This window comes from Natrix helvetica (assembly GCF_964273705.1).
Source record: "Natrix helvetica genome assembly, chromosome: 1".
NCBI lineage: Eukaryota > Metazoa > Chordata > Lepidosauria > Squamata > Natricidae > Natrix > Natrix helvetica.
Genome location: NC_138548.1, coordinates 272,756,011 through 272,780,457, shown reverse-complemented (window position 1 = coordinate 272,780,457; position 24,447 = coordinate 272,756,011). Strand labels below are relative to the sequence as shown.

At 38.2% G+C, this 24,447-nt stretch overlaps 1 protein-coding gene across 2 annotated transcripts in view; it reads right to left on the bottom strand.

Moving 5' to 3' along the window:
• SFXN1 (sideroflexin 1) overlaps nucleotides 1-18,531 on the bottom strand; it is a 35,012-nt gene extending 16,481 nt beyond the window's left edge. The window contains exons 1-8 of one of the 2 annotated variants that reach the window (XM_081937856.1): nucleotides 18,382-18,531; nucleotides 11,088-11,264; nucleotides 10,085-10,255; nucleotides 8,355-8,453; nucleotides 5,862-5,937; nucleotides 4,033-4,118; nucleotides 2,387-2,514; nucleotides 905-954 (exon numbers count right to left, since the gene is read on the bottom strand). In XM_081937856.1, coding sequence (XP_081793982.1) covers nucleotides 905-954; nucleotides 2,387-2,514; nucleotides 4,033-4,118; nucleotides 5,862-5,937; nucleotides 8,355-8,453; nucleotides 10,085-10,255; nucleotides 11,088-11,251 — 774 coding nt within the window. In that variant the 5' untranslated portion in view covers nucleotides 11,252-11,264; nucleotides 18,382-18,531. Of the gene's footprint in view, nucleotides 1-904; nucleotides 955-2,386; nucleotides 2,515-4,032; nucleotides 4,119-5,861; nucleotides 5,938-8,354; nucleotides 8,454-10,084; nucleotides 10,256-11,087; nucleotides 11,265-18,372 lie in introns of both variants that reach the window. The other variant, XM_081937855.1, reaches the window with a different exon arrangement.
• Nucleotides 18,532-24,447: the final 5,916 nt, after the last annotated feature.

Genomic DNA, 24,447 nt, shown 5'->3' with positions numbered 1-24,447 from the left:
CATGTAATGCACTGCCAGCCATTGTAGCAATAGCAACAGCACTTAGACTTATATACCACTTCACAGTGCTTTTACAGCCCTCTCTAAGCAGTTTACATAGTCAGCGTATTGCCCCCAACAATCTGGGTCCTCATTGTAAAATGTCATGTTGTTTTCCCCAATAGTCACATGATTGCATTTCAGGCACTTGGCAATCAGCTCATATTTATAACTGGTTGCAATGCTCCCTAATCATGTAAATGTCTTTTGTGATTTTTTTTTTGGGGGGGGGGCAGTTCTTTGATGGTTTCTCGCAAAAAACACCCAATCAGCGAATTGATTCATAATTATGACTATTTGACTGATTATCCTTAAAACAGTCATAAAATTGGATCCACTCATGTGGGTGCCTCAGGTTATGACTGAAATGCAACTGCGATCATATATTGAGGACTACCTGTATCGATGGCTGATTATAAAAGGCAGAAGCTATTTATCACTTTGATATCATCCTTGTTAATTCTATGGTAGTTATTGTACCTGCTGTCATTAGTTTAGTCTTCTTTATAAATTTCTTTATCTACTTCCCATTTTTTTCCACAGTGTTCCTTGATTTTTATTACTAGCCTTCAAGGTCCTTTGCACCTATTAGTCATCAGCATACTTACATAATTATTGTAAGCATCCTATATAATGATGTTTGGAAATTAAACATCAGTTAATGGGGAATGTAATTCTGAGAGGCTATTTTGTAATATTTCAGACACCATCATCTACTATTTTATTGTTTTACGTTGGTTTCATAGTTATTGGTTATATTTCTGTTGGGAACCACTCATAATTATTTAAGATGGGCAGTCATATAAATCTTTTAAATAAAATAAAATGGATCAGGAAAGAAATCTCTTTCGGAACATAGGCTTACCTTTAAAAATGCCTTCTTTTCCAAAGTATTCATTATAAATGGGGGAATGGCTAAAAGACAGTAAGCAAAAGTTTTGTGCTTAATAATTTCATGCAATGCTTTATGCTGCTTTAGGAATACAAATATTTTGACAAATGACTTAAAAGTTAAGCATTTCTTAATATATATATATACAAATATATACAAATATAAAAAAGGCAACATTAAAAATAAAAATATGGTTTTCTGCCTGCATGGTCTTCTGTGATGAGCCGAAGGACAGAAAGAGGGAGTAGTGACCTTCCTCCCATATTTAGGCATACCAGGGGTTGTAACACAAATACATACATATTTCCCTGGCTCAACTGATAAGGAGGCGAGCCTGTGGCTTAGTGGCTAAGACTCCTGCCTAAGATATAATACAGCCCAGGTTCAAATCCCAGTAAGGGTATGGCTAGCTGATGAGAGCTAATTAGCTCGAAATAGATCTATACTAGTCTTCCTTTATTTATCAGTACAAATACAACATATATATTTATATTTATATTTATATGTTGTATTTGTGCTGATAAATAAATAAAGGGAGACTAGTATAGATCTATTTCAAGCTATTTAGCTCTCATCAGCTAGCCATACCCTTACTGGGATTTGAACCTGGGCTGTGTTACATATTAGGCAGATTTGTTAGCCACTAAGCCACAGGCTCGAAGTATGGTTACAACTACAGGACTAAGGTAAGAAAATCTAGTCTTCCTTTATGCATGGATGCTATCTAGATGACTTTGGGCCAACCATTTTTCTCAGTTCTATACTGGATAGTTGAAAAAATGTCCATCTACCATTCTAAACTAGACTAGTATGGTAGATGATGGTCCATATATTTCAGTGAACATAACCTTCATCCTGCACTTGATTGATTTGGGCTAAACAAATATAAAAAATTGAGTTCCAATGTTTGTCCTTTGGATATCCAGTAAAGAGTCCTTATTCATGACATCGGCTTGGCTTGTCACTGGTATTTTCACTTTCAGCTTTCTCTTTCCCATAAGCCATACTTTTAAAACCCAATATTTCTGATTCTACTATTTCTTCATCAAGGAAGATTTGTTTCACATCTGTCATTCTTTTATTAACATCCTTTAAACATAGTCTATCCATAGAAGCAGACATCATTACTGATCCTGTTGATATTGTGGCTACTAATTTCTGGCCCCATTCTTCAAAGTTCTTTTTTAATATTTCAAATGTCAAAGTGTTTTGTATTATTTTATAAATCCCAATCTTGATCAAGATTAAAAGCACTGATTTTTGATATATCATAATGAAATACATGTGTACAAGTTTCTTACAAGAGCTCCCTACAGCCTATGGGGTAAGTGGCAGTGCTATTGAGCTATCAATTACTTTCCTGAGGGAAGCACAACAGTTACCAGAAGTAGTTCTAATTTTTAAGAATTATCAGAAGAATGTTAGCATTTAAACTTAATGTAAGTTGGGACCCACCCATTCCTGGAGCAGCCATGAGGATCCTTGAAACCACAACTTGCACAATAGCCTGTTGAGCAGCTTTGGATGATTCACCCAGTCTGTTCCCATTTTCGTCTGTAATGGGAATACCATACTTTAGTTCCCTGTTGGGTTTTTAAGAAAAGAAAAGAAAAAGAAAGAACTGAGAAGATCATTGTTTCATTCTTAAAGGACTCCAAATGCTTACATCAATGTCCTTTCAAGGTTCAAGTCATCATTTCTCAAATTTTTGTGATCCCTCCACCGCCCCGAGTCCCTTCGGGGAGAGGGAGCGGTTTATAAATTTGAAATAAAGTAAAGTAAAGTGTGATGTTTAATAGGATCCATAGGATGTACAGAATGACTAAATTGGCATCACACCATCATGACATAAGCCCGGCCTCTTTTCTTTGTGCATCGTGATATTGAAGAGGTGGGTTTTAGATATACAGGTAGTCCTCGACTTACAACAGTTCATTTAGTGATTAATACAATACAATACAATAGTAGAGTTGGAAGGGACCTTGGAGGTCTTCTAGTCCAACCCCCTGCCTAGGCAGGAAATCCTATACCGTTTCAGGCAAATAGCTATCCAACATCTTCTTAAAGACTTCCAGTGTTGGGGCATTCACAACTTTTTGGAGGCAATTAATCCACTGATTAATTGTTCTAACTGTCAGGAAATTTCTCCTCAGTTCTAAGTTGCTTCTCTCCTTGATTAGTTTCCACCCATTGCTTCTTGTTCTACCCTCAGGTGCCTTGGAGAATAGTTTGACTCCCTCTTCTTTGTGGCAACCCCTGAGATATTGGAACACTGCTATCATGTCTCCTCTAGTCCTTCTTTCTATTAAACTAGACATACCCAGTTCCTGCAACCGTTCTTCATATGTTTTAACCTCCAGTCCCCTAATCATCTTTGCTGCTCTTCTCTGCACTCTTTCTAGAGTCTCCACATCTTTTCTACATCGTGGCGACCAAAACTGAATGCAATATTCCAAGTGTGGCCTTACCAAGGCATTATAAAGTGGTATTAACACTTCACGTGATCTTGATTCTATCCCTCTGTTGATGCAGCCTAGAACTTGGCCCTGTAAAAAGTGACTTATGACTGTTGCAGCATCCCCATGGTCACGTAATCAAAATTAAGACCCTTGGCAACTGACTCATATTTATGACGGTTGCAGTGCTCCAGGGTTGTAGAATCACCTTTTGAGAACTTCTGACAAGCAAAGTCAATGAGGAAACCAGATTCACGTAACAACTGTGTTACTAACTTAACAACTGCAATAATTCACTGTGGCAAAAAAGGTCGAAAATGGGGCAAAACTCACATCAACAGAAATTTTGGGCTCAATTGTGGTTGTAAGTTGAAGACCACCTGTTGTGGTCAATAAGACAGATTTGATAAATTGAAAATCAGTTCCTCAAATTTCAACAGCAGAACAGCTAATTAATATGTCTTAATTAATACCCATACATGTCAGTGCATAGTTAACAGTTAAAAAGCAACAATAATAAAAACTTTTGAAATAAAAAACCAACAGAATTAGCATAAAATAACAGTTGAGAATACACACACACACACATTTTACCCACACTGCTGCCAAAAAGTTCTGAAGGTCACATGCTACAGTTTATCTTACCTTTGCCTCATTAACGGAATATTAATACAATTTGCAGCAGCTACAGCAGCAAAAGGAACAAAACGTCCTATAAGTGGTGAAACATGCTGTGGAAAGAGAAGAGAGAGTCACCTGAATATGGCTAAGCCTGGTTAATTTTTTTTTTTTAATTTAAGAATTTTGACTTAAGCCATGAAGAACAGCAGCCAAAAGTCTAACAGTAATACTATTTTATGACCAGCTGTCTGAAGAATGCAGATCAAAATAGCAGAGAATATGCGGTAACTGTGTCTCTTGGTAATGTATTTTAAGTATTTTTCCTTACAAGAAATTAAGGATAGTTTTCCCCCATTGCATTTTTCTGAAAATGCACTGACACTGCACTATCAGTGAACCCAGAAAGCAGAACCAGTTTTCTTTCACTTAAGCAGAAGTTACTGTAACTTCAGTGAGTTTCTCTTCCAAGAAAGAGCCTACAGCAACTTTGTGACTGATTTTAGTATTATGCTACTTTGGTTTGTCAATGAGTCACAATGTATTCAGAATTCTTTTTTTTTTTCTTGCAAGGCAGGTTCTTTTTTATCCGATTTATGAAGAGGACAGCAAAGATCCAGTCATGAGGTTATCATGAGCCAATAATTGTCATAATCATATCATGAGGATTTCAAAGAATGTAACTTAACTTTCAAGAGCCAACTGTATTTATGGGCGTCAGCTGTTTGTGCATTTTCAGTACAAATTGTATTCTCTAAGGCAGGGGTGTCAAACTCAATTTCATTGAGGGCCTCATCACATCAGCATTGTGTTTGACCTTGGAGGCTAAGGTGGGTGTGGCAGGGTGGGCGTAGCCAGCTCAACATCACTTGTGTCGGGGACACCTGTGGCAGTCCCAAGCTCCATTTTCAGCTGTGAAGGCCTCCTGCAACCCTCTGCCAGCGAAAACAGAACTCAGGAGGGCTGGCAGAGGCACCACAGGCCAATCCTTTGCTGTTTCCAGGGCAGTCCTGTGGGCCAGATCTAAGTACCCCGCAGGCTGGATCTGGCCCAGGGCTTTGAGTTTGAGAGCCCTGCTCTAAGGCATTGTGTCCGATGACATATTTACTATTTATATTAGTATAAATATACGCAATATATGGAAAGGTACACATATATAAACACAGTAACAGAAGACTACATATTTGTTTGTCTCTGATATCTAGTTTTCTGATTGCAGGGAAGGTCTATGCATAGGTTACTACTCAGTTTATTTATTTTATTTATTTATTAGAAAATTTATATTGCTGCCTATTTGCACATGGTGACTCAAGGCACCTTACAGGGATATAAAAACATGATATATATAAAAATAAAACCAGTTAAAAATAATCCAATAATAAATTTATAATTATCACCCCAGAAACATCACACAAGCCATTTAATGGGCTCCACCCTGCTCTGGGCTCCCCAGGCCCACTGGCAGAATCAGGTCTTCAGCCTCTTCTGGAAGAGTGTTAGAGTGGGGGCCATTCTAATATCTGGGAGAATGAGTTCCAAGGAGAGGGAGCCACTATGGAGAAGGCCCTTCTTCTGGGTCCCATCAGGTGTATTTTCCTAGGGGATGGGACCGCAACATTCCTTTCCTCCCCACTCTAGTGAGTTGGGTAGATGTGACCGGCAAGAGACAGTCCCTCAGTTAATTTCAGTTAAACCAAATAATTGAATATGGAGGATCCATAAGGTCATTCAGTGATCTTATCATAACACAAATAAGAATAAATGCATTTTTAATCAACCAGGTTCACCTTATGCGTATAAAAACTGTTATATAAAATATGCAATAGTCTCAAACAAGGAGAGAATAGTGGAAATACCTTTGTGAGTGCATTAAGTCCTAGAGCAGTTGCAACAGCACCTGTGGTAGCAGAAACATAGGCTGTTCCCAGCTGGCTAAAACAAAAATAGGAGTGTTTGTATTTGTATAAGAACCACATGATCTAAGTCTCAATTTTTGATTCTATACACATAACTGGCATAGTACAACCTATTTTATGGCAGCAGTACAAATGTTGCCAAAAGATAAACTAGAACAACCAACTGGCTGGTAAGTTTTCTTTGCCAGTGTTTCTAAAGTCCCTTTTCAAGGACAATAGGGACTGATAAAACAATGGAGAATGTGGAAACTGCCCTTTAAAAAATTATGCTGCTTTCACTGAGTTATCTTAATGGAGTCACTTGCTTTATTATAAATCTGTCTAATCTTTGCAACATAAGCACTTTTAATAGATCTCCTGAATTGGTCAGTTGGATATGGATTTTTTCCCCTGCATTACTTCTGAATTATAAAATATTTTCCCTTCCATTTAGGATTGGTTTTCTCCTCTTTTTGAATTTAATTTACATACTTCTCTTTGATTTGCTCTCCTGAAATTATTAGTTGACTCTTTAATGCTATTTTATTCATTAGTTATATAAGTATGCTACATCATGCAGACATTCAAAGCAATGGGATATATGCAGCTTTATTTTAGTCTCACAACTCCTCTATAGGGTAGGTTGGGCTGAAAGGAAGGGTAAAGCTCAAAGTTATGCAGTGGATTATTATGACTGTAAGTAAGATTGAATCTACTTTTCCATTATTCTGTTTTGTGCTTTAATAACTTTTATTGGAATTTTTAAATAACTAGATGACTAAAACTTGTAGAAAACAGATATCTACATTGAGCTTTAAAATGTCATGGCTCTGTGGCAGATCTATTCTCAGAATTCTTTAGTTTAAATCCAGGAGTATATTTGGGTATATATTTGGGTTGACAATTCATATCCAACTTTCCCAAGAGTGATAGGAAGCCATAACCTGACAATTACACGAGAGCTGAGCTGTATAATTTGAGACCCAAAGTTATGTATGGCCCCTAAAAATCTTTGATGGGACACCTAGTACTCACCCAGAGTTTGCACCAATTGTAATTTTTAGATGGCAGAAGAAGGAAATTATTCAGAGGAGTGTTACCATAATAACTATATAATTCATTCAATTTAAACTTTTAAGGTCATATTTTAGTCTGACCTTGTCTCCTTGGAATGTAGCCCCTGGCATGTAACTCGAAAGGCCAAGTGTGGCCTATAGCTTGTGCAGTAATACTTGGCTATATCTTCTATAGAAAGTGACTCAAGTAATCTAAACCTACTTGCAATAAAGTGATTTAACACAATTGATATTTTCAGAAGAGCTGAAAGAGACACACTAGCCTTACAATACTGCAAGGCCAATGCATGCTATAAGGTGTGCTCCCATTGAAGATTAGACTGCACTTAGGAAAAATACTTCAATCACCTTGGATCAAGCATAGCACTTTGACTTACTGAAGATTATTACTTCCTAGAAATATACTCCAGGCCACTCTGTTCAAAATTTAAATGCAGCTCCTGTCTATTTGTCCAATATCTCTAAGCAGTCTCCTTATATATTCTACTTCTATATTCCCAGGCACCAGTTCACATTTTTAAATCATGGGTTATTTAGAAAACTCTTGCTGAAGTTAGGAACATCACAAAGTATAACAGTCTGTTGCACACAACATGTTCTGATTTGCATCAGCTGAAATTCATAATGAATGACTTAGAATGCATTAGTGACCTAATTAGTCTTTTTAACAATGCAAATGATCTTGAGGGATGGTCAACATGCAAAAGAATTGTGTTTAGTACCAGACAGGAATAACTTGGCAGTCATGCATCTAGTAGCATTTTGTATGCTGATAATATTTACGTGAAGGGCTTTAAATGTTTTAAATGCACTATATGCTTGTTACTGTTATTAAATTAGCATCACTTCTATTTTTCCCCATCATAGTTTACCTTGTGCTTATATGTCGTCACGTCAAGCCATTCTATGAAAGACCACATTGCAGATTTAATAATAATCTTAACAAAGCAATTTATGATCCATTATCATTATAGTGCTGAAAGCCATTCAGAAAAAGCAGAGAGCTATCTTGTCCCGGGCATGCAATTCTCAGAAGTGTGCAGATCTGAAACAACTTGAAATCTACAATGATTTTGCCCTTCCTTTCTGTATCATGGTGATAATTACCATGTTTTTCTTTTCTCTCCCCCCCCCCTTTTTATGGGAGATTCTTTAAATATCACTATATTAAACCAACAAACCAGCATCATCAGGTCTATACTGATTCAACAATATCATAGTAATTTAAAACATACTCTTAAATCCATAGCAATTCTAGTGGCACAATATTTCCTACACAGTTCATGTTAAGCTTCATATTAGACCTAGCTTTTAAATTAGAGCACATATTTTATTCAACATACTTGAATTATCTGCTGGGGCATCTTGATGGCTTTACCTGACATTAATTGGAGCATCTCCACTCCTGTTGGTATAATTTACAATGGCATTGAAGGACTGATTAATCCATTGCCAGAAGACCACGGCTGGAGTTGTTCTTGGAAGAAGGAAAGGTCAGTTAATTTTTTATAAAGTTTTATATGCGCTCAATCTGATAAAGTTACAAAGTAGATAAAGTACTGTAGTGTATTTATATTAAATCTATCCAGATAATAATGAAGTTTCATCCTTTAAACATAATTTAGATCAGATTAACTCAAGAGTGAATCAAATTATTTTGGGCAGAGCCAAACAAACTTATTCTGAACTATCGAAACAACTAAGCTAGGATTACTTCAAAGAACAATGGTGTTTGCCTACACAAAGTGCAGAAATATACATGTTTTAAGAAAAATGTTACAGTTTGAATATAGTCATCACTTACCTTATGGGGTCAGAGGGAGAAATATCTCTGCTACCTCCTACAATGTGCCTTCCTAGTTTACTGCAGCCAATGTCAGAAATGCACACAATGGGTAATCTTTTGAGGATGGAGTGGCCAAATGTTTTTTGTAGCTTGCTAAACTTTTAATAAAGCATTTCTTCCTTTATCTCAGCTCTAAATCTAGTGTAGTTTTTAGAACAGTTCTGGAGCATGACAGGAGAATGATGGGACTGTTTGAATTTTTGAAGACCCAAAGCCTCTATTATCCTCCTTCCTATGTTATCAGAGTACTAATTTAGGAGAAGGAATCACAGCAGAGATTTGGGCTCCCACAGAAAAAATCCTGGCACATCTCCTTTATTGCTCATGAAAAGAGAAACCAGCTGTGGCCTAAGCCCCTGGGAAGCTCTTTCAGAATTGTTCCAAAGAAAGAAAGAAAAATGTTTGATTCATCTTCTCTGTTACTGTATCAGGGTGTTAACTATTGTTCCAATTCATTTAGTAATATTTTATAGAAAATTAAGCTACCAGACAAAAATTGCCCATGTTTCAAATGCTCAGAAGTAGGAAAACATAGTTCCTTTGTTGTTGTTGTTGTTGTTGTTGTTAAATCCAGATAATATACAGATATAGACCCAGAAGTACAAATCCTTACCATTAAAAAGTAATAAAGCATAGATGAATAACACATTCTGAAGATGAACTGACATGCCACTTTTAACAATCCCTAGACTAGATCTGTCAACAATCCATTTTGAATTCCCTTTGTTAGCTGCTTTAAATAGTTTTCCTAATAGGATGGGAATTTGGACACCTCATTGTAAATGTCAGATAAAAGACAGAATTATCCGAAGCATGTGTCATAAGTAATCCAGAAAAAACTGTTTATCAGTACAAATGAGGAAATCATTAGTAAAAAGTCTATAGAGATTCTCAGTCATCCAGGTCATGGTTGTCCCAAAGGTGTTTTTTCAAGAGGCAACTGGACTTTCTGGTTTTTCTTTGAAGATGCTTCTTATCCAAGAAGATTCTTCAGCTCTGACTGAAGGATTTCATTCCCCACCATCCAGTCAGAGCTGAAGAAGCTTCTTGGATAAGAAGTGAAATATCTTCAAAGAAAAACCAGAAAGTCCAGTTGCCTCTTGAAAAAACACGTTTGGGACATTAGTAAAAAGGCAAAGTGTTCCCTTTAGCAGTCTTTCTAACCCTTCAACATATGTCTCTGACATTTTTTAATAGCCAAGCCTTAAAAAATGTTCTTTATTCTGTTCACTATCATTTATCAGTAATTTAAGATTACTTACCTATAAAATGTCATCATGAAACCAGTAATTGTCATGTTCATAGGCACCTGAGCAGACATACGACCAATTAAAACCATCTTTTCACCCGTATCTGGATGGAAGGCTGAATCATAGACGTATTTTGCTCTCCACAGTTCATCTTCTGTCAGCCCAGGGGCCACAATGCTTTGCCTTATGATTAGCGAAAATATATATAGTTTATAATTAATATAATACTACCAATATTTTAGTTCCTAAAGGTTAAGGGATATTTTTAAGTATAATAATACCCCCATGTAATAATATCATTCATTCTATATTTATATCTGCTCTCTTTAAAATTATCCAAACTATATGATTTCATAACCATTGGAGGAAAATATGCATAGTTTTCTCTATTCAGGTAATCCTCAACTTACAACAGTTTATTTAATGACAGTGTGAAGTTTTAATGGCACTAAAAACATGAAATGACCATTATTCACACTTATAACCATCGCAGCTTCTCCGTGGTCATGTGATTTACATTCAGATGCTTGACAACTGACTCACATTTATGACGGTTGCAGTGTCCTCCAGGTCAATGGGGAAATCAGATATAACTATGTTACTAATTGAAGAACTGCAGTAATTCACTTAACAAATGTGGTGAGGAAAGTCGTAAAATGGGGCAAACCTCCCTTAACAAATTTCTCATTTAGCAACATAAATTTGGGGCTTAATTGTGGTCATAAGATGAAGATTACCATAACTGGTGCTTCCTTTTCATCTCTAAAATACTTCCAATGTGAAAATATTAGCATTTTTAGATTTTCCAATTGCCTCCTAGTTCATTGTTTCAGGATATTAACTCCTAGCTCCTGGAGCCTAACTCCTGAATTCCAAAAGTAATTTTTTAAACTTACGAAAGGACTAATTTTTCCTAGACAAATTATTTCTCTGATCTTATTACAATATTCTTAGAATAATGGTAGCCATCTAGAGATACTGGAATAAAATTAGGGGGAGAAAACCCAAACCATACCTGTAATCGTGTACAATTTTTTTTGCTTTTTCTAATTGTTCATTGGGTAACAATATATTCCTAGGATCAGTAACAGTGAAGAAGTGGGTAGCGCGTCCAACGAATGTGCTTTGATCCCAGCGAGGCTCTTTGATATTGATGTTTAATGGTATATTTCCCGACATGTTTTCAAGAACACTGAATGTAAAACAGATATTGAAGTTTGTTTCAGTTTCAGAGTTGTCGACATTTTTATTTCTCTTACATCAGTTAAAAAATGGCTCTCTCACAGATCTCTGAAGCCTTGTTAGAATGTGGATATAAAGAAAATCTAACTGTGGAGCAATTCTGCACTCCTCCCTGCCCAATTTTGAAACTACTCTCATGATTCAATCGCCATCATCCACTTCTGCAGAATTTTCTGCCAACAAGGCACCAATTGCAATGGGGTAAAATACAAAAGCAACTTTTATAGAAATATAGGGGCAGCCCTCGCAAGCTCCATTTTCTCTGACAGAGAGGGTTGCAGGAGGATGCCACAGCTGGAAATGGAGCTCGGGAACCTGTTTTCACTAGCAGAGTGTTCAGGCCACCACAGGCGTCCCCTACACAAGTGACGTTGAGCTGGCCATGCCCATCGTGGCCCCCTGAGGTCAAACATAACTCTAATGTGGCCCTCAATGAAATAGAGTTTGACACCCCTGGCCTAGTGCCTTAGTCATATTTATGACCTTGCGGTGAAGAGTGGAGTAGAATCAGACAATGTACAGAATTCGAAAAAAAGCAGCAGATCGCTTAACTCTCCTTCAACCCCTCGGACTGAATTATTTGAAATTTTGAAATGGGTCGCTTTTATTTGCTATATCTATTTATTATCATTCTAATTCATTTTGATAATCCTTACTAAGATTTATGCAGAAAAATATACCAATGCATTTTAGTATAAACATTTTCATTTATTATAACTCTTCTTAATTGATGATATATTGCCACGACCTCATTGAAAACCAAATAGAAAGACTATACATATATTTTCCTTTATAATCTGTTTTTAGGTCATTTGACTTTAGCTTTTGTCTTCATTGCCAAAGCAGCATTTAAAACTGCATTAATCCAATTTACTAATCTTGTTACTCAATCAGATATTGCATGTAATCTAATATTCATGCAAAGTACTTTAAAAGTCCAACCAAATTTATATTTATAGTGTTTGAGGTCAAGCCAAAACTTTGCTTGGTTTAATTTTTAGGCCAAAGATGCTTTCTTAAAAGAGAGGAATACAAAGAACTTTTTGAAAAGCTCATTCCACTGTAAGATTTGCTGATGCCGTTTCCCACTGCTTACTTAAAAAAAAAAATTTTTTTTCTTGTGTATCAGGCAATCATAAAATTATATGCTGAACAAGGGCTGTGCAGTCAATCAGATATGCTCATCTGATAAGGTGGTTGATGGCAAATAAGCCAAATCAGAGTGGAAACACAAATCAGGGCTTCTGAGATTGATCACATGAGTGGTTTCTAACCCTTGTCTTCATTTTCTTATTATATCCAGGATGATCAAGTCACACACATAGGATCACTCCGGATTGAAAGGAGGGAGGTTTTAATTTTGCAACCCATTGTTCCCAATGCACAGATCAGCCTTCCCTTTTAGCAGTCCTGATCAGAGATTGTTCAAGTCACTGAGAAATAGGAATCACAATATAGGTGGAAAATAATGGTCCTAATTAGATAATTGGGGTTGGGGCAGACTCTAACTTTACTATGGGATAAGGAGTTTTATAAAGTACACCTTTCTAACACATTTTATGCATGAGCACAATTTTCCTCCTAAAAGCTTATGGGAAAAAGCCATGGTGCAACAGTGATTATAATGCAGTATTGCAGGCTAATTCTGCTGACTGCCAGGAGTTCAATCCTGACCAGTCCAAGGTTGACTCAGTCTTCTATCCTGTAAAATGAGGACCCATATTGTTGGGCGCAATATCCTGACTTTGTACACTGCTTAGAGCGAGCGGTAAAGCACTATGAAGCAGTGTATAAATCTAAGTGCTGTTAAAGGTAAAGGTTCCCCTCGCACATATGTGCTAGTTGTTCCTGACTCTAGGAGGCGGTGCTCATCCTGTTTCAAAGCTGAAGAGCCAGCACTGTCTGAAGACATCTTTGTGGTCATGTGGCCAGCATGACTAAACGCCGAAGGCGCACGGAACGCTGTTACCTTCCCACCAAAGGTGGTTCCTATTTTTCTACTTACATTTTTACATGCTTTTGAACTGCTAGGTTGGCAGAAGCTGGGACAAGTAATGGGAGCTCACTCCCTTAAGCGGCGCTAGGGATTCGAACTGCCGAACTTTCTGATTGACAAGCTCAGCATCTTAGCCACTGAGCCCCTTGTGCTGTTACTATTGCTAAAAAGACTATGCAAGAAAAGGCATAATTGCATACTTTCTTTCTCAGCTCAATTCTAGGAATGATCAGCAGCATAAGAGTTTCAGGGGAAAGATATAAAATGCAAAGCATTAGGGTGCTACCACGTAGATTCAATTTTAGTCCCTACTTAAATCCAGAAACTCATGCAAAGATTTGAACCCGACATTCACACTGCGCTCTCCATTTCACAGTACTGCTAGGAGGATGAATTGAGAGTAGACTCTATCAATAGAACAGATGGATTATACTGAAAATTCATTACATAGAGAGAGGGATATATAGCAAAAATAAATAAATATAAACATAAAGGACAAATATTGAGCAAAGTCCAGCAAAAAATGTAATGGAGAAATGTAATAAAGTTTTAAACCTCATTCATAGATCAATAATGTATCCATAATGAAATAAATTGTAAGCTTCATGTAGCAACACTTCTTTAAATGGAATTAGATTGAATGTTTTGATGTTCCCACACAATTATTTTTTAGAAATTATGAGCACACATCAATTGATGCATGTATCCATCCCATCCCATCCATCCATCCATCTGAATATTGAAGTACTCCTTTCACTGAGTGCTTATGAAAGTAACACAATGAAGAGCCTAGATGAAATTATACATGTGAGTATAATCTACTAATTTATATAATACATGTACACTCTATGCGCACCCACACATACAAAAATTGATAACAGACAAATACTTCATTCAGTATAGAAGCATATGAGACACACAATGAGTAAGAATGTTCATGCATAGATATGTGGAGAGAGCTAAGAGAAAGGCTGGAAGGTGCCATGCAATGAAAAAAAACCCTATTTAACAATATCAAAAGAAGTGCTTTATAGAGCATCTTTTGTGAAGCAGCATTTTCAAAGTATTTGGATGCATGCATATGATGTTTTGCAAATCAGATGGTTGGTCTCATAAGAAAACTACATGAATTCGTTTGCAAAATTTCATTTTTGGGGGGTAAAAGACTCTTGGATTTTCTTCTAGGCGATCTGCAGTTTCATATGCATGGAATGTACATCAGCAAGATCAGCTGGTACCCCAAAACATCTATTTTTTTCTGCTGAGAAATAGAGTTATTATGGAATTATAAAGACATGATCTGAGATTTGGGTGGCATGGGTATTTGCAATATGATAAAGTCAAGGTTAATGTGTTTATTTGATCATTATGTTAGACATGCCATACTGAGAATTTAGAATAGCTAAAATCAATGTTGTGCCCCAAAACACTTTTTTGGTTCTCAACAGAAGAGGCATTTTATAGAAGAGAAATAATAGGGAAACACAAGTGGTTAAGTTATTGTGATAGAATTTTATCAAGGGGAATACAAAACAAACACAAGAGATTACACTTTGGGTAATCTTAAGAGATATTATATAAAATAATGCACCATTGGTATATGGCACCAGATAAATTTTCTAGAATATACAAAGGACTTCAAATTTATCATGAAAATGTCAACCATAAGAAGGGCGGATGATGAAGACTTAAGGGACATCATGACAAACCTTTTGGCTGAATACATCCAAAAAGAAAAACAACAGATGGGGTGGGACTTGGACCTGGTTTATAGAGTAAATTCAGCATATGCTAGAACACATAATGTTCCAAGGGAGGTACATATTAAATTTCTCAGAAAGACTACAAGAGATGAGATTCTGAGTGTGCAAAGGGGGCAAGCTCTAAAATATCAGGATAGAGAAATAACCATCTTGAAACAGATCCCTAAGAAAGTGAGAGAGAAAAGAAAAAATTATTCGCAGCTAGCGAAGAAATTATACCAGAAAGGGGTGTGCTTCAGATGGTTGATGCCTGAAGGCATGCTAATATTTTGGGAGGATACAAGAGTTAGAATCAACACAACCACAGAGGCTCAGGCCTTTATGGAAAAAAAAAAGAACTCCTAGATAAATCCGATGATCCTATACCAGACTCACAGGACACGGGAGGGGCCGGAGCTCTGCTGGCAGGGGGAGAAGGGGCAATACCAAGAAAACTCAGATCACAAAAATGAGCAAGAAAATCTGCTTGATATAAATTGATAGAAATTATTTGAAGATAAAAGTTTATATGCTGACAAAATATTACTATTTAGTATTAAATTAATCTATGTATAAATGAAAATTATGAGCACGGGGGGAGGGAACACCTCCTACATATTGTAACTGCCAAAATTTGTAACCTATTCCACCACCCCTTTTCCTTGTTATTTCTTTAAAAACCAATAAAACTTTGTTTTTTTAAAAAAAAAGAAGGGACATTTTATCATGTGTAGTTGGCATGCTGGCTGGGGAATTCTGGGAGCTGAAGAAGTCTACAGCTGAGGTTGAGAAACACTGGCATAGACAAATCTCAAAATCTCTCCCTCTCTCCTCCCTTTCCTTCTTTCCATCCATCCATCCATCCATCGTGTGTATACACCCCCACACCCCCCTTGGTTTGATTGTGTTGCTGCTGCCAAGGAAGGAGGTGGGGGGTGTTTTTTATTACACGGTGGGGTTTTTAAATTTTTTAAACTGCCCAAAGTCACCTGCATGAGTTGGGCAGTTATATAAATGTGTTTAATAAATAAAAATAAATACATGAGAATTCTGTTGTGATGCACCATACCTTGAATGCAAAATCCATCAACCTGTTGAATTTGAGAAAGGTAATATATAAACAAAGAATGTGTAAACCACCTATTGTTTTCTATAGCATTTAATTCCAATGTCATATCCTTCTTTGAAATCAGGTTCTGCATATTAATTATGCATTGTTTTAAAATAATGAATAATATTGGACAAGACAATACTTGAAACCCAGACTTTTCTATTTAGATATTATTGTTGACAATGGTAAATAAAATTGTGCAAGGCTGTTACTTGCATTACTGGCTTTCTATCAGAAGACCACAGAATGTATTTTAGACAAATCAGATGTAAGTAGCCTGCAGTAATCTATAGCAGCCGATAGGGAAATTTAATAGTTTGATCATCAGCTTCATCGGGTTATATGGTCCAGGAATTGCAATTCCAATGGTTAAAGGAAGGATGCTCCACTTGGCAAGGATGGAATCATGGCCTTTTATTTAATCAAATTTTATTATGCAAATTAAACCAGTCTAAGTAAGCTAATTGTGGACTGAAAGATACTGAAGTAATGACTGAAGCTCATCATGGAGACATTCCCTTGCCACCACAGTGATTTTTGGGGGTAACCAAAAGGAGAAAAACAAATAAGGATGCAACACTCCTAATCTACTAATCTGAAGAGTTTTGGCTATTATGTTACCGATAAATTATTCAGTAACATTACAAAGGTTACACGAAATAGTCACAAGATAATTAGGGATATGCAACAGTTTCCAATGGGTTCACTGAAAGACCCAAGGGCACTTGCTTTCTTTAAGAAAACTCTCCCAGCTTTTCCACCCTTACAATTTGAGTAAAGGTATCTTTCAGAGTTCTGAAGATGGGCGTTTTAGATTCCCATGTATCAAGAGAGCAAAACTATTCTGTGTGTAATCATTCAGCCAGTCTCAGTTCAAGAGCTCAGGTAACAGCTGAAAGATAAGGATAGCACTACACATCATCACACACACTAAGGGTCTCTTTGTGTGTATGTATGTGTGCTGAGGGGGGGAAGAATGTTATTTCATTTTTTTAAAAAAATGAAAACTGCTTTTTCTGCCATTTAACCGCCTCAGCAGATTTTCCTGTAACTTCCCCACAATGCATCAGGAGAAGCATATGCACCAGTGGGAATCAGGGATCAGAAACATCAACAAGATGCATTTATGTTCATGTGTAGGTCAGGGGAAGGGGGGAAGATCCTGATGTAACCTAGCAACAGACTACAGCCCGTGGACAATGCCTACTGCTGAGGCAGCCTCCTCACCAGAGCAGCCATCTTTTGCATGTAAGTTAAGAGAGATATTTCATCATTCCCCCAGTCATTTCCAGATGTTAACATAGGCAACAGAGTCTGCTAGCACAGCAGCTTCCACCCTCTCCAGTTCTTTCCTATGCAGTGCCCTTCTCTTATCAGCTGCTGGGGCTTGGAAGGGGTGGATCTAAAAAATCTTATTTTATGGCTTTCGTATTTCATTTTCTAGGTTGCCCGTGCAAACGACTTTGCCCTTTTTTATTTTTCCTTTTTCGCGGTGTGGAATTCCCAACACACACCAACGCACAGATGCAACTCCGCATGGTCCCCCCGCCCCGGAAAGTCATCATTCAAGAATCTTATCTCTTGCATTCCTTCGACACAAAATCACGGCGATGAAAACGGGAACGGCCTCCCAATTCGCCTCTCCCTAAATTTCCTCCCTCTTCCTACGCCGATTTCTCGCCACGCGTCCTTGAAACAGATCGCTCTTCGGAGCATACGGACGCTAAAAGGCTGTGCCCTGGCTGGAAGGGGCCTTTCTACCAGAACAGCCAAAGTGGCGAAGGGGTCTCGGGACATCCTGCGCCATTTCATACAGGATCCCGGCTCAAAAGAAACATCCCCGCTTCTCTTCCCGGCATTCATTTTTGGGGTAGGGAGGGAAGCGTGTGAGAGGCAAGCACAACCTCCGGGCACAGTATGCAACCACCCACCTAGAGGCGGCTTTTCTTATTTCTATTATATATTCTCCATCCAATAAACTCCAAATTCGTAAAAAAAAAAAAAAAAAAAACACCCTCCGCCTGCCCTCCCTTTTCTCCCCTCCACGCCCCAAAATTGGGTGCATCGTTTTTTTGGGGGGGGGGAATGGCGATATAGGGACACCCTTCTCCTTTAAGCGGCCGGCTGCTGGTGCTGCTGGATTCTAAGGCTGAGACAAGGCAGCGGGGACCGGGACGAAGGCATGCGCTTTGGATTGAAGGGTACTCACGGCGCTCACCCCGTGCGCTCTGCTCGGCCGGCGATTCCCGCGCGTCAGCGTCGATTCCTCGGCGAGCCCTCCCGTCAAATCTCACGAACCCAGCCGAAGCCCGCCGGAAGAAATTCAGCCGCTTGCGAGCAAATGGCAAGGCGGGCAAGGCAAAGGAGGCGAGGGAAGGCGGGGTAGAGTCGAGTGAACCGCCCCCACGGGGAAGGGAAAGGAAGGGGAGGGCGCGGAAGCAGGGAAAGGAACGAGGGGACAGGTTGGTTGGAGCTGCTTTTTTGGGGGGGAGGGCTCGCAGGCTGACGCGGATGGCGAGCCACAGGTGAAGACCCACAGTTTTCATTTGGAGGGAGGCTAATGAAGTCCATTAGTCTCCCTCTGCCTAATTTTAGCTAAATCGCGAAAGCCGCCCTCTCTCCCCCTCCTCTGCAGGCAGGGCAGGGTGAAAGGAAGGTAAGAGGCTATAGCAAAAGTCGTGCGAAGGAAACCTCGGTGTGTTGCGAGGGGTTTGCTTGTGTGGGAACATCACTTTTGGAAAATAAACTTCATTTTATCTGAACCTGGAAGTCTTTTTTTTCACGATCAGCTCTCTCTCTCTCCCTCTCTCTCCCTCTCTCTCTCTCTCTCTCTCTCTCTCTCTCTCTCTCTCTCTCTCTCTGTGTGTGTGTGTAAAACGGAAGCGAGTAGCAGGATACTTTGTATATGTTTAGCCCTGATCTTTTTCATTCTTCAAGTCTCTACATCCTAAAAGAGATAAAGTCTGAACCCACCGTTGCAATGCTGTTCTAAGAGCTTCCTGTAATGCCAGCAGATTAGTACTTAAAAAATCTTTGCTGTGTAGTTTGTGAAGAGCTCGGAAATCTGGGATGCTGCTAATGAGAGAAAACGTTGTCCTGCTGATCAAAGTGGATTGAACCACCCTTCCCATCTTTACTGAACGGATCAGGGGAAAATGGTTAGAAATGGAAGAAATCATCGTATGAAACGTATAAAAGGTCACTAACCCGTAAAGGTTCCTCCCCAAATATTTTAGCTATGCAGAATCTGAACACTGATCTCTGACGATACGTTTTCAGCCAAGGAGAACATTTTGTATCGTTGCAGACGTCATTTGACTTATTGTGAAATAAAGATCAAAAGGACAGTTCAAAAAGAGAAATTGTTTTAAAGTATGCTTTGAAAGCCATATAGTAAAACTGAAAGTAAAACTATTTTAATAACATTGCTGAAGTAGGAATTTCTTAGTCATTCATTTTTAACAGAAGCAATAGCAGTTGGCTAAAAATATGCTTGTTTCATCTAGTCTAGAGAAAAGAAGGACTAGGATGACATGTTAGCAGTATTCCCATATTTGAGGGGCTGCCACAAAGAAGAGGGGATCAACTTATTTTCCAAAGCATCAGAAGGCAAGACAAGAAACAATGGATGGAAATTAACCAAGGAGAGAAGCAACCTGGAATTAAGGAGAAACTTAACAGTGAGAACAATTAACCAGTGGAACAGCTTGCTTTCAGAAGTTGTAGGTGTTTCATCACTGGAGATTTTAAAGAAACGACTGGACAGTCACTCATCTGCAATGGTTTTTGGGTCTCCTGCTTGAGCAGGGGGTTGAACTAGAAGACCCCCAAGTCCTTTCCAGCTCTATTCTGATTGAATGGATGGTAATACACTGAATGGGATGCAGAAAAGGTTCTGGATAGGAGATGAACTGAGGTCCATTTAGTTGAAGAAATACAGTTTTAAAATATTCTAAGGGTGGGACAAAACGTATTTGAAGAATGTATATTCTTTGAGTTGGTTTAGATGGGGAATATATTGCCCTGCCTTCTGTGAAGCAGAATACAATGCAACCAATGGAATAGCTTGCCCTCAGAAGTTGTGGGTGCTCCATCACTGAAGGCTTTCAAAAAGAGACTGGACAACCATTTGTCTGAAATGATACAGGGTCTCCTGCTTGAGTCAGACTAGAAAACCTTCAAGTTCCTTTCCAACTCTATTATTCTATTCTATTGTATTCCATTCCATTCCATTATATCTTCCTGTTCTAAGTTACCCTCCTGTTCTGACCCCCCCCTCTTCATACACCAAACACGCCGAGACAAAGATACTGCATGATGATTTATTAACACACAGACTAGACCTTGGCCGCAATCCAGCACAAACTAGACCTTGGCAGCAATCCAGCCTGCCAAGAGGACAAGACCCTTCTCCAGCTTCTCCAGCTCTGGTAAATATGTTGATTCCTGCAAGCAGCTTGTGGAAAGTCCCTCCTTAAATACAGTCTTGAGAGGAGCCTAATTACAACCACCCGAGTTCAATTATCTCCTGTAACTGCGTAGCTGTTCTTTACATCTATTAGTCGTTCGTTGCAACTAAACTTGCCGGGCATCCAGACCCACCTCCCTTGTCTCCTCCTCACTGCTCCAAGGCATGACTTCAGGAGCACACTCCCTTTGGCTTTCACCACTGCTCCATGCCTCAGGTGCCTCCTGGTGGCCAACCAGCCTCTCTGATCCCTGCTAGGAGTCGGAACCTGTCCAGGGTCCTCCACATCTTCCAGAGCCGACTCATAAGGCCCCTCACTGTCAGAGTCTGGTTGCAGCTCCAACAGCTGCTGGCCCACAACACCCTCCATAAGCTGCTCTTTGGGCCATGGATGTGAAAAGACTTGGGCTCACTCAACCACCCCAAAATAAGTAGCTAAGTACTATACTATTGCTTCAGAGCTGTCTGGGGACTTGATGGCCTTGGCTTTTTAACTGCCATCATCACACATGGATCTGTATCACAGGAAAGGCCATTTCACTTAAAATAACTTTGTGAATTTTACTATTATATTATTTTTACCTTTTGTGCATAAATGTTCATACTTCCTTCCATATATTTGTCCTGCTTTTCACAATAATTGATGTATGACTGTAACAAAGCTGCTATTGGATAAATTCTAATATTACTTTTTAGCATGGAATGAAGGAATGAAATAGCCCTGTTGTGCCTTAGGAAGGATGGACCTTTGAAAGCAGTGGCATCTTCAAAAGGACTTCTTTGCACTTCTTGATGGGAAGGGATGGCTACGTAGATAACTAGGCCTTAAGTGATTAGAATTTATTAAACTTCAAACGCCAATGCCTTAAATTGTACCCTGTGATTATGCTTTCTATTTGGTATTCACACATCTCCATGAACTTCTCTTGCTGCAATGACGTCATCTGAATATCACTGGAAACAAGCCTGTGTAACTTTAATTGGAATATTTGAAAAACTTGTGTTTTTATTGAATTGTTCTTGGAAGATCAACTTGGATTTGATCCATGGTCTACAATTATCAAAATCTGAATATCCACCAATCCCAAGTGTCCCTTGCTAGAACTGAATGCTTTTTCAATTGACTCATGGATCATAGACATTTTTTAAAAAATGTCAAATGTCACTTTGTAACATTTCAGATTTTCCTTCAATTGACTGCAGAGAAAAGCAGCATTGTTACAATCTCAACATCGGCTGGGGGAATTTAAAAGGAAAGTTACGATTGATTAAAGTTTTCTTTCTGATAGTTTTTAAGTACCCTGGAGTGGCTGCGTGCAAAGGACAAAGGTAAAATCAGGTCAAAATGAGTAAGACACACTATTGCACAAGCTCGGTTTCAGTTCAGGAATTGGTTGATTAAGCAGTGTCCCTATTCCATTGCTCTGGTATGTCCTCTGCTAGCAAATTTCATTTGAATGCTACTAAAAGACCTTTACACATTTATGATTTGCACAACTTTGTGATTGAATGAGTAGCTGATTGATATCACAAGATTCTCCTATTTGTTTTATTTTTATGGACTGAATGTATGTGTTTCTGATTCTGGTTTATTGAAAATCAGGAAAATTGGTGTTTTCCCACTAACTGTTGTGGCTCTACAGATCTGAGCAATTCATTTTTCTACTGGAAGAAGCTCTTGCCTCACTCCATCTACTGGATTTTCTCTTTCACTTTGTAGTTCAGTTTCTTGTTCCTGAAATGTATCTACTTCTGTATCCATTGATTTGAATTCATCCCCTCACTCCCCAAATCTAAGTAAAGCAATAAGCAAGTGTGGTCACGGCTGTTGAGAAACAGAATGATTGATACTGCTATTATCTCAGCATTACAAATAACAGGACTTTTAAATACAATACCTCTGGCAGTTTTTGCCCTTTCTGTTTGGTGAGCTGGAAAAAGAAAGAATGAACAGTACCTGGCTTGTGGTATTCTTTTCATTTCATGATCAACAAATGTTATTTTAGGGGGAATTGGCATGGAAATGCCAGAAATGCAGACTATCTTGAAACAACGGGCACACCAAAAGCCAGGAAAATAATTATTGCTGCTTTAATTACATTTGATTACAACTGCCATCTACTTATAAACACTGTGGAGTATGTATGTCTCCTTAATAAACTTTGTGTTGTCTGTTTAAGTCAAAACTGCTTGCGTAGGCCTTATGCTGCATTCATTATAAGCATAGGTTAAATAAATTCTTTTTATTAAATATTCTGAAGGAGATTTCATTTTAATGTCTTAAGAATTTAAATAAAATGTTTATAGTGATATATTATTTTTTTCATAATTAAAACAATCTTTGCATATGAAGTAATGTGTTTTTATTTAGGAAGATTATTGTATTATTGCTTATTTGAAAATATTTCATATACTCACTTAAAGTACTTTATTGTTTCACTTTAAGATTCAAAATATTGTACATTCCTATTGATACAATCATATTCAGTGGATCCTAAAATGTAAGGATTGGAAGGGATCTCAGAGAGCATCTACTCTAGCCTTCCAGGAGCAGGAATTCATGAACTAAAGTATTCAATTGCATCAGATGTATTAATAACCACCAATTAAAAAGTTTCCAAAAGAATGGTACATGTATAGACTATAATTGGTTACTAACTTGATAGTTTAATATTACATCAAAAGAACTATAATGTCACTTGTCTATGGAGATTCTCAGTCATCCAGGTCGTGGTTGTCCCAAAGGTGCTTTTTCAAGAGGCAACTCTCTTCAGAGCTGAAGAAGCTTCTTCGATGACAAGCAAAATGTCTTCAAAGAAAAACCAGACAGTCCAGTTGCCTCTTGAAAAATCACTATATTTCAGACTATAATGTCAATTGTTCAAGGATAGAAAAACCAGACAGTCCAGTTGCCTCTTGAAAAATCACTATATTTCAGACTATAATGTCAATTGTTCAAGGATAGCAGTTGAAGTAGGCTTCTATTATATCCTATTGTTGAGTTCCATATACGCATCTGGTCAGCTACTGTGTAACACATAAGAAGCTACTTAGATAAGCAGTGAAACATCTCAAACCAACAAGAAAAGAAGTCCAGTTGCCATAACTCAACTACCAGACAACTCTTAACTGAATGATGGAATCTTCATTGACATGTATAACAGATAATGCTGGACTTGATACCTATCAACTCTGATTTAACATTCTCACAATCCATATGCTACAATGAAAAATACATCTTTATTTTCCCTGGTGCTTTGTTCTAGGAAGGGACTCTTAGAACAAATAAAAAGGCTTGCTCTGAACTTCTTAGGTACAGTAAATTTGGAAAAAAAAGCAAAGGAATAAACAGTCATCTGAAATATCATTTGCTATGGAACAACTTGACCTTGCCTCGGTCAAGAAATATCTATCAATTTCAGAAACCAAATGTTTCCAACTCTAATGACCTTTTCTTATTGGAAGACACTTATATTAAACTCTAAGTGAATAAACTAGCATACCTTACCATGAACTTCATTGTGCAGTTATTTTTTGGGCATCATCATCTTCTTCTTCTTCTTCTTCTTCTTCTTCTTCCTCCTCCTCCTCCTCCTCCTCCTCCTCCTCCTCCTCCTCCTCCTCCTCCTCCTCTAGATTTAGAGGTCGCCTGCTTCCAGTACCAGTTGGGAGAAAAGCTTCAAAGCTATGAGCTGTCTTGGCTATCTCTCTTTCTAGGGTCAGGACTGTTGAAAATGGCTCTAGGTGAAGCCACTCTGAATAAAAATGTTACTCCTTAAGTGTGAAATGATTTTCTGCTTTGTGGTAGTTGGATTA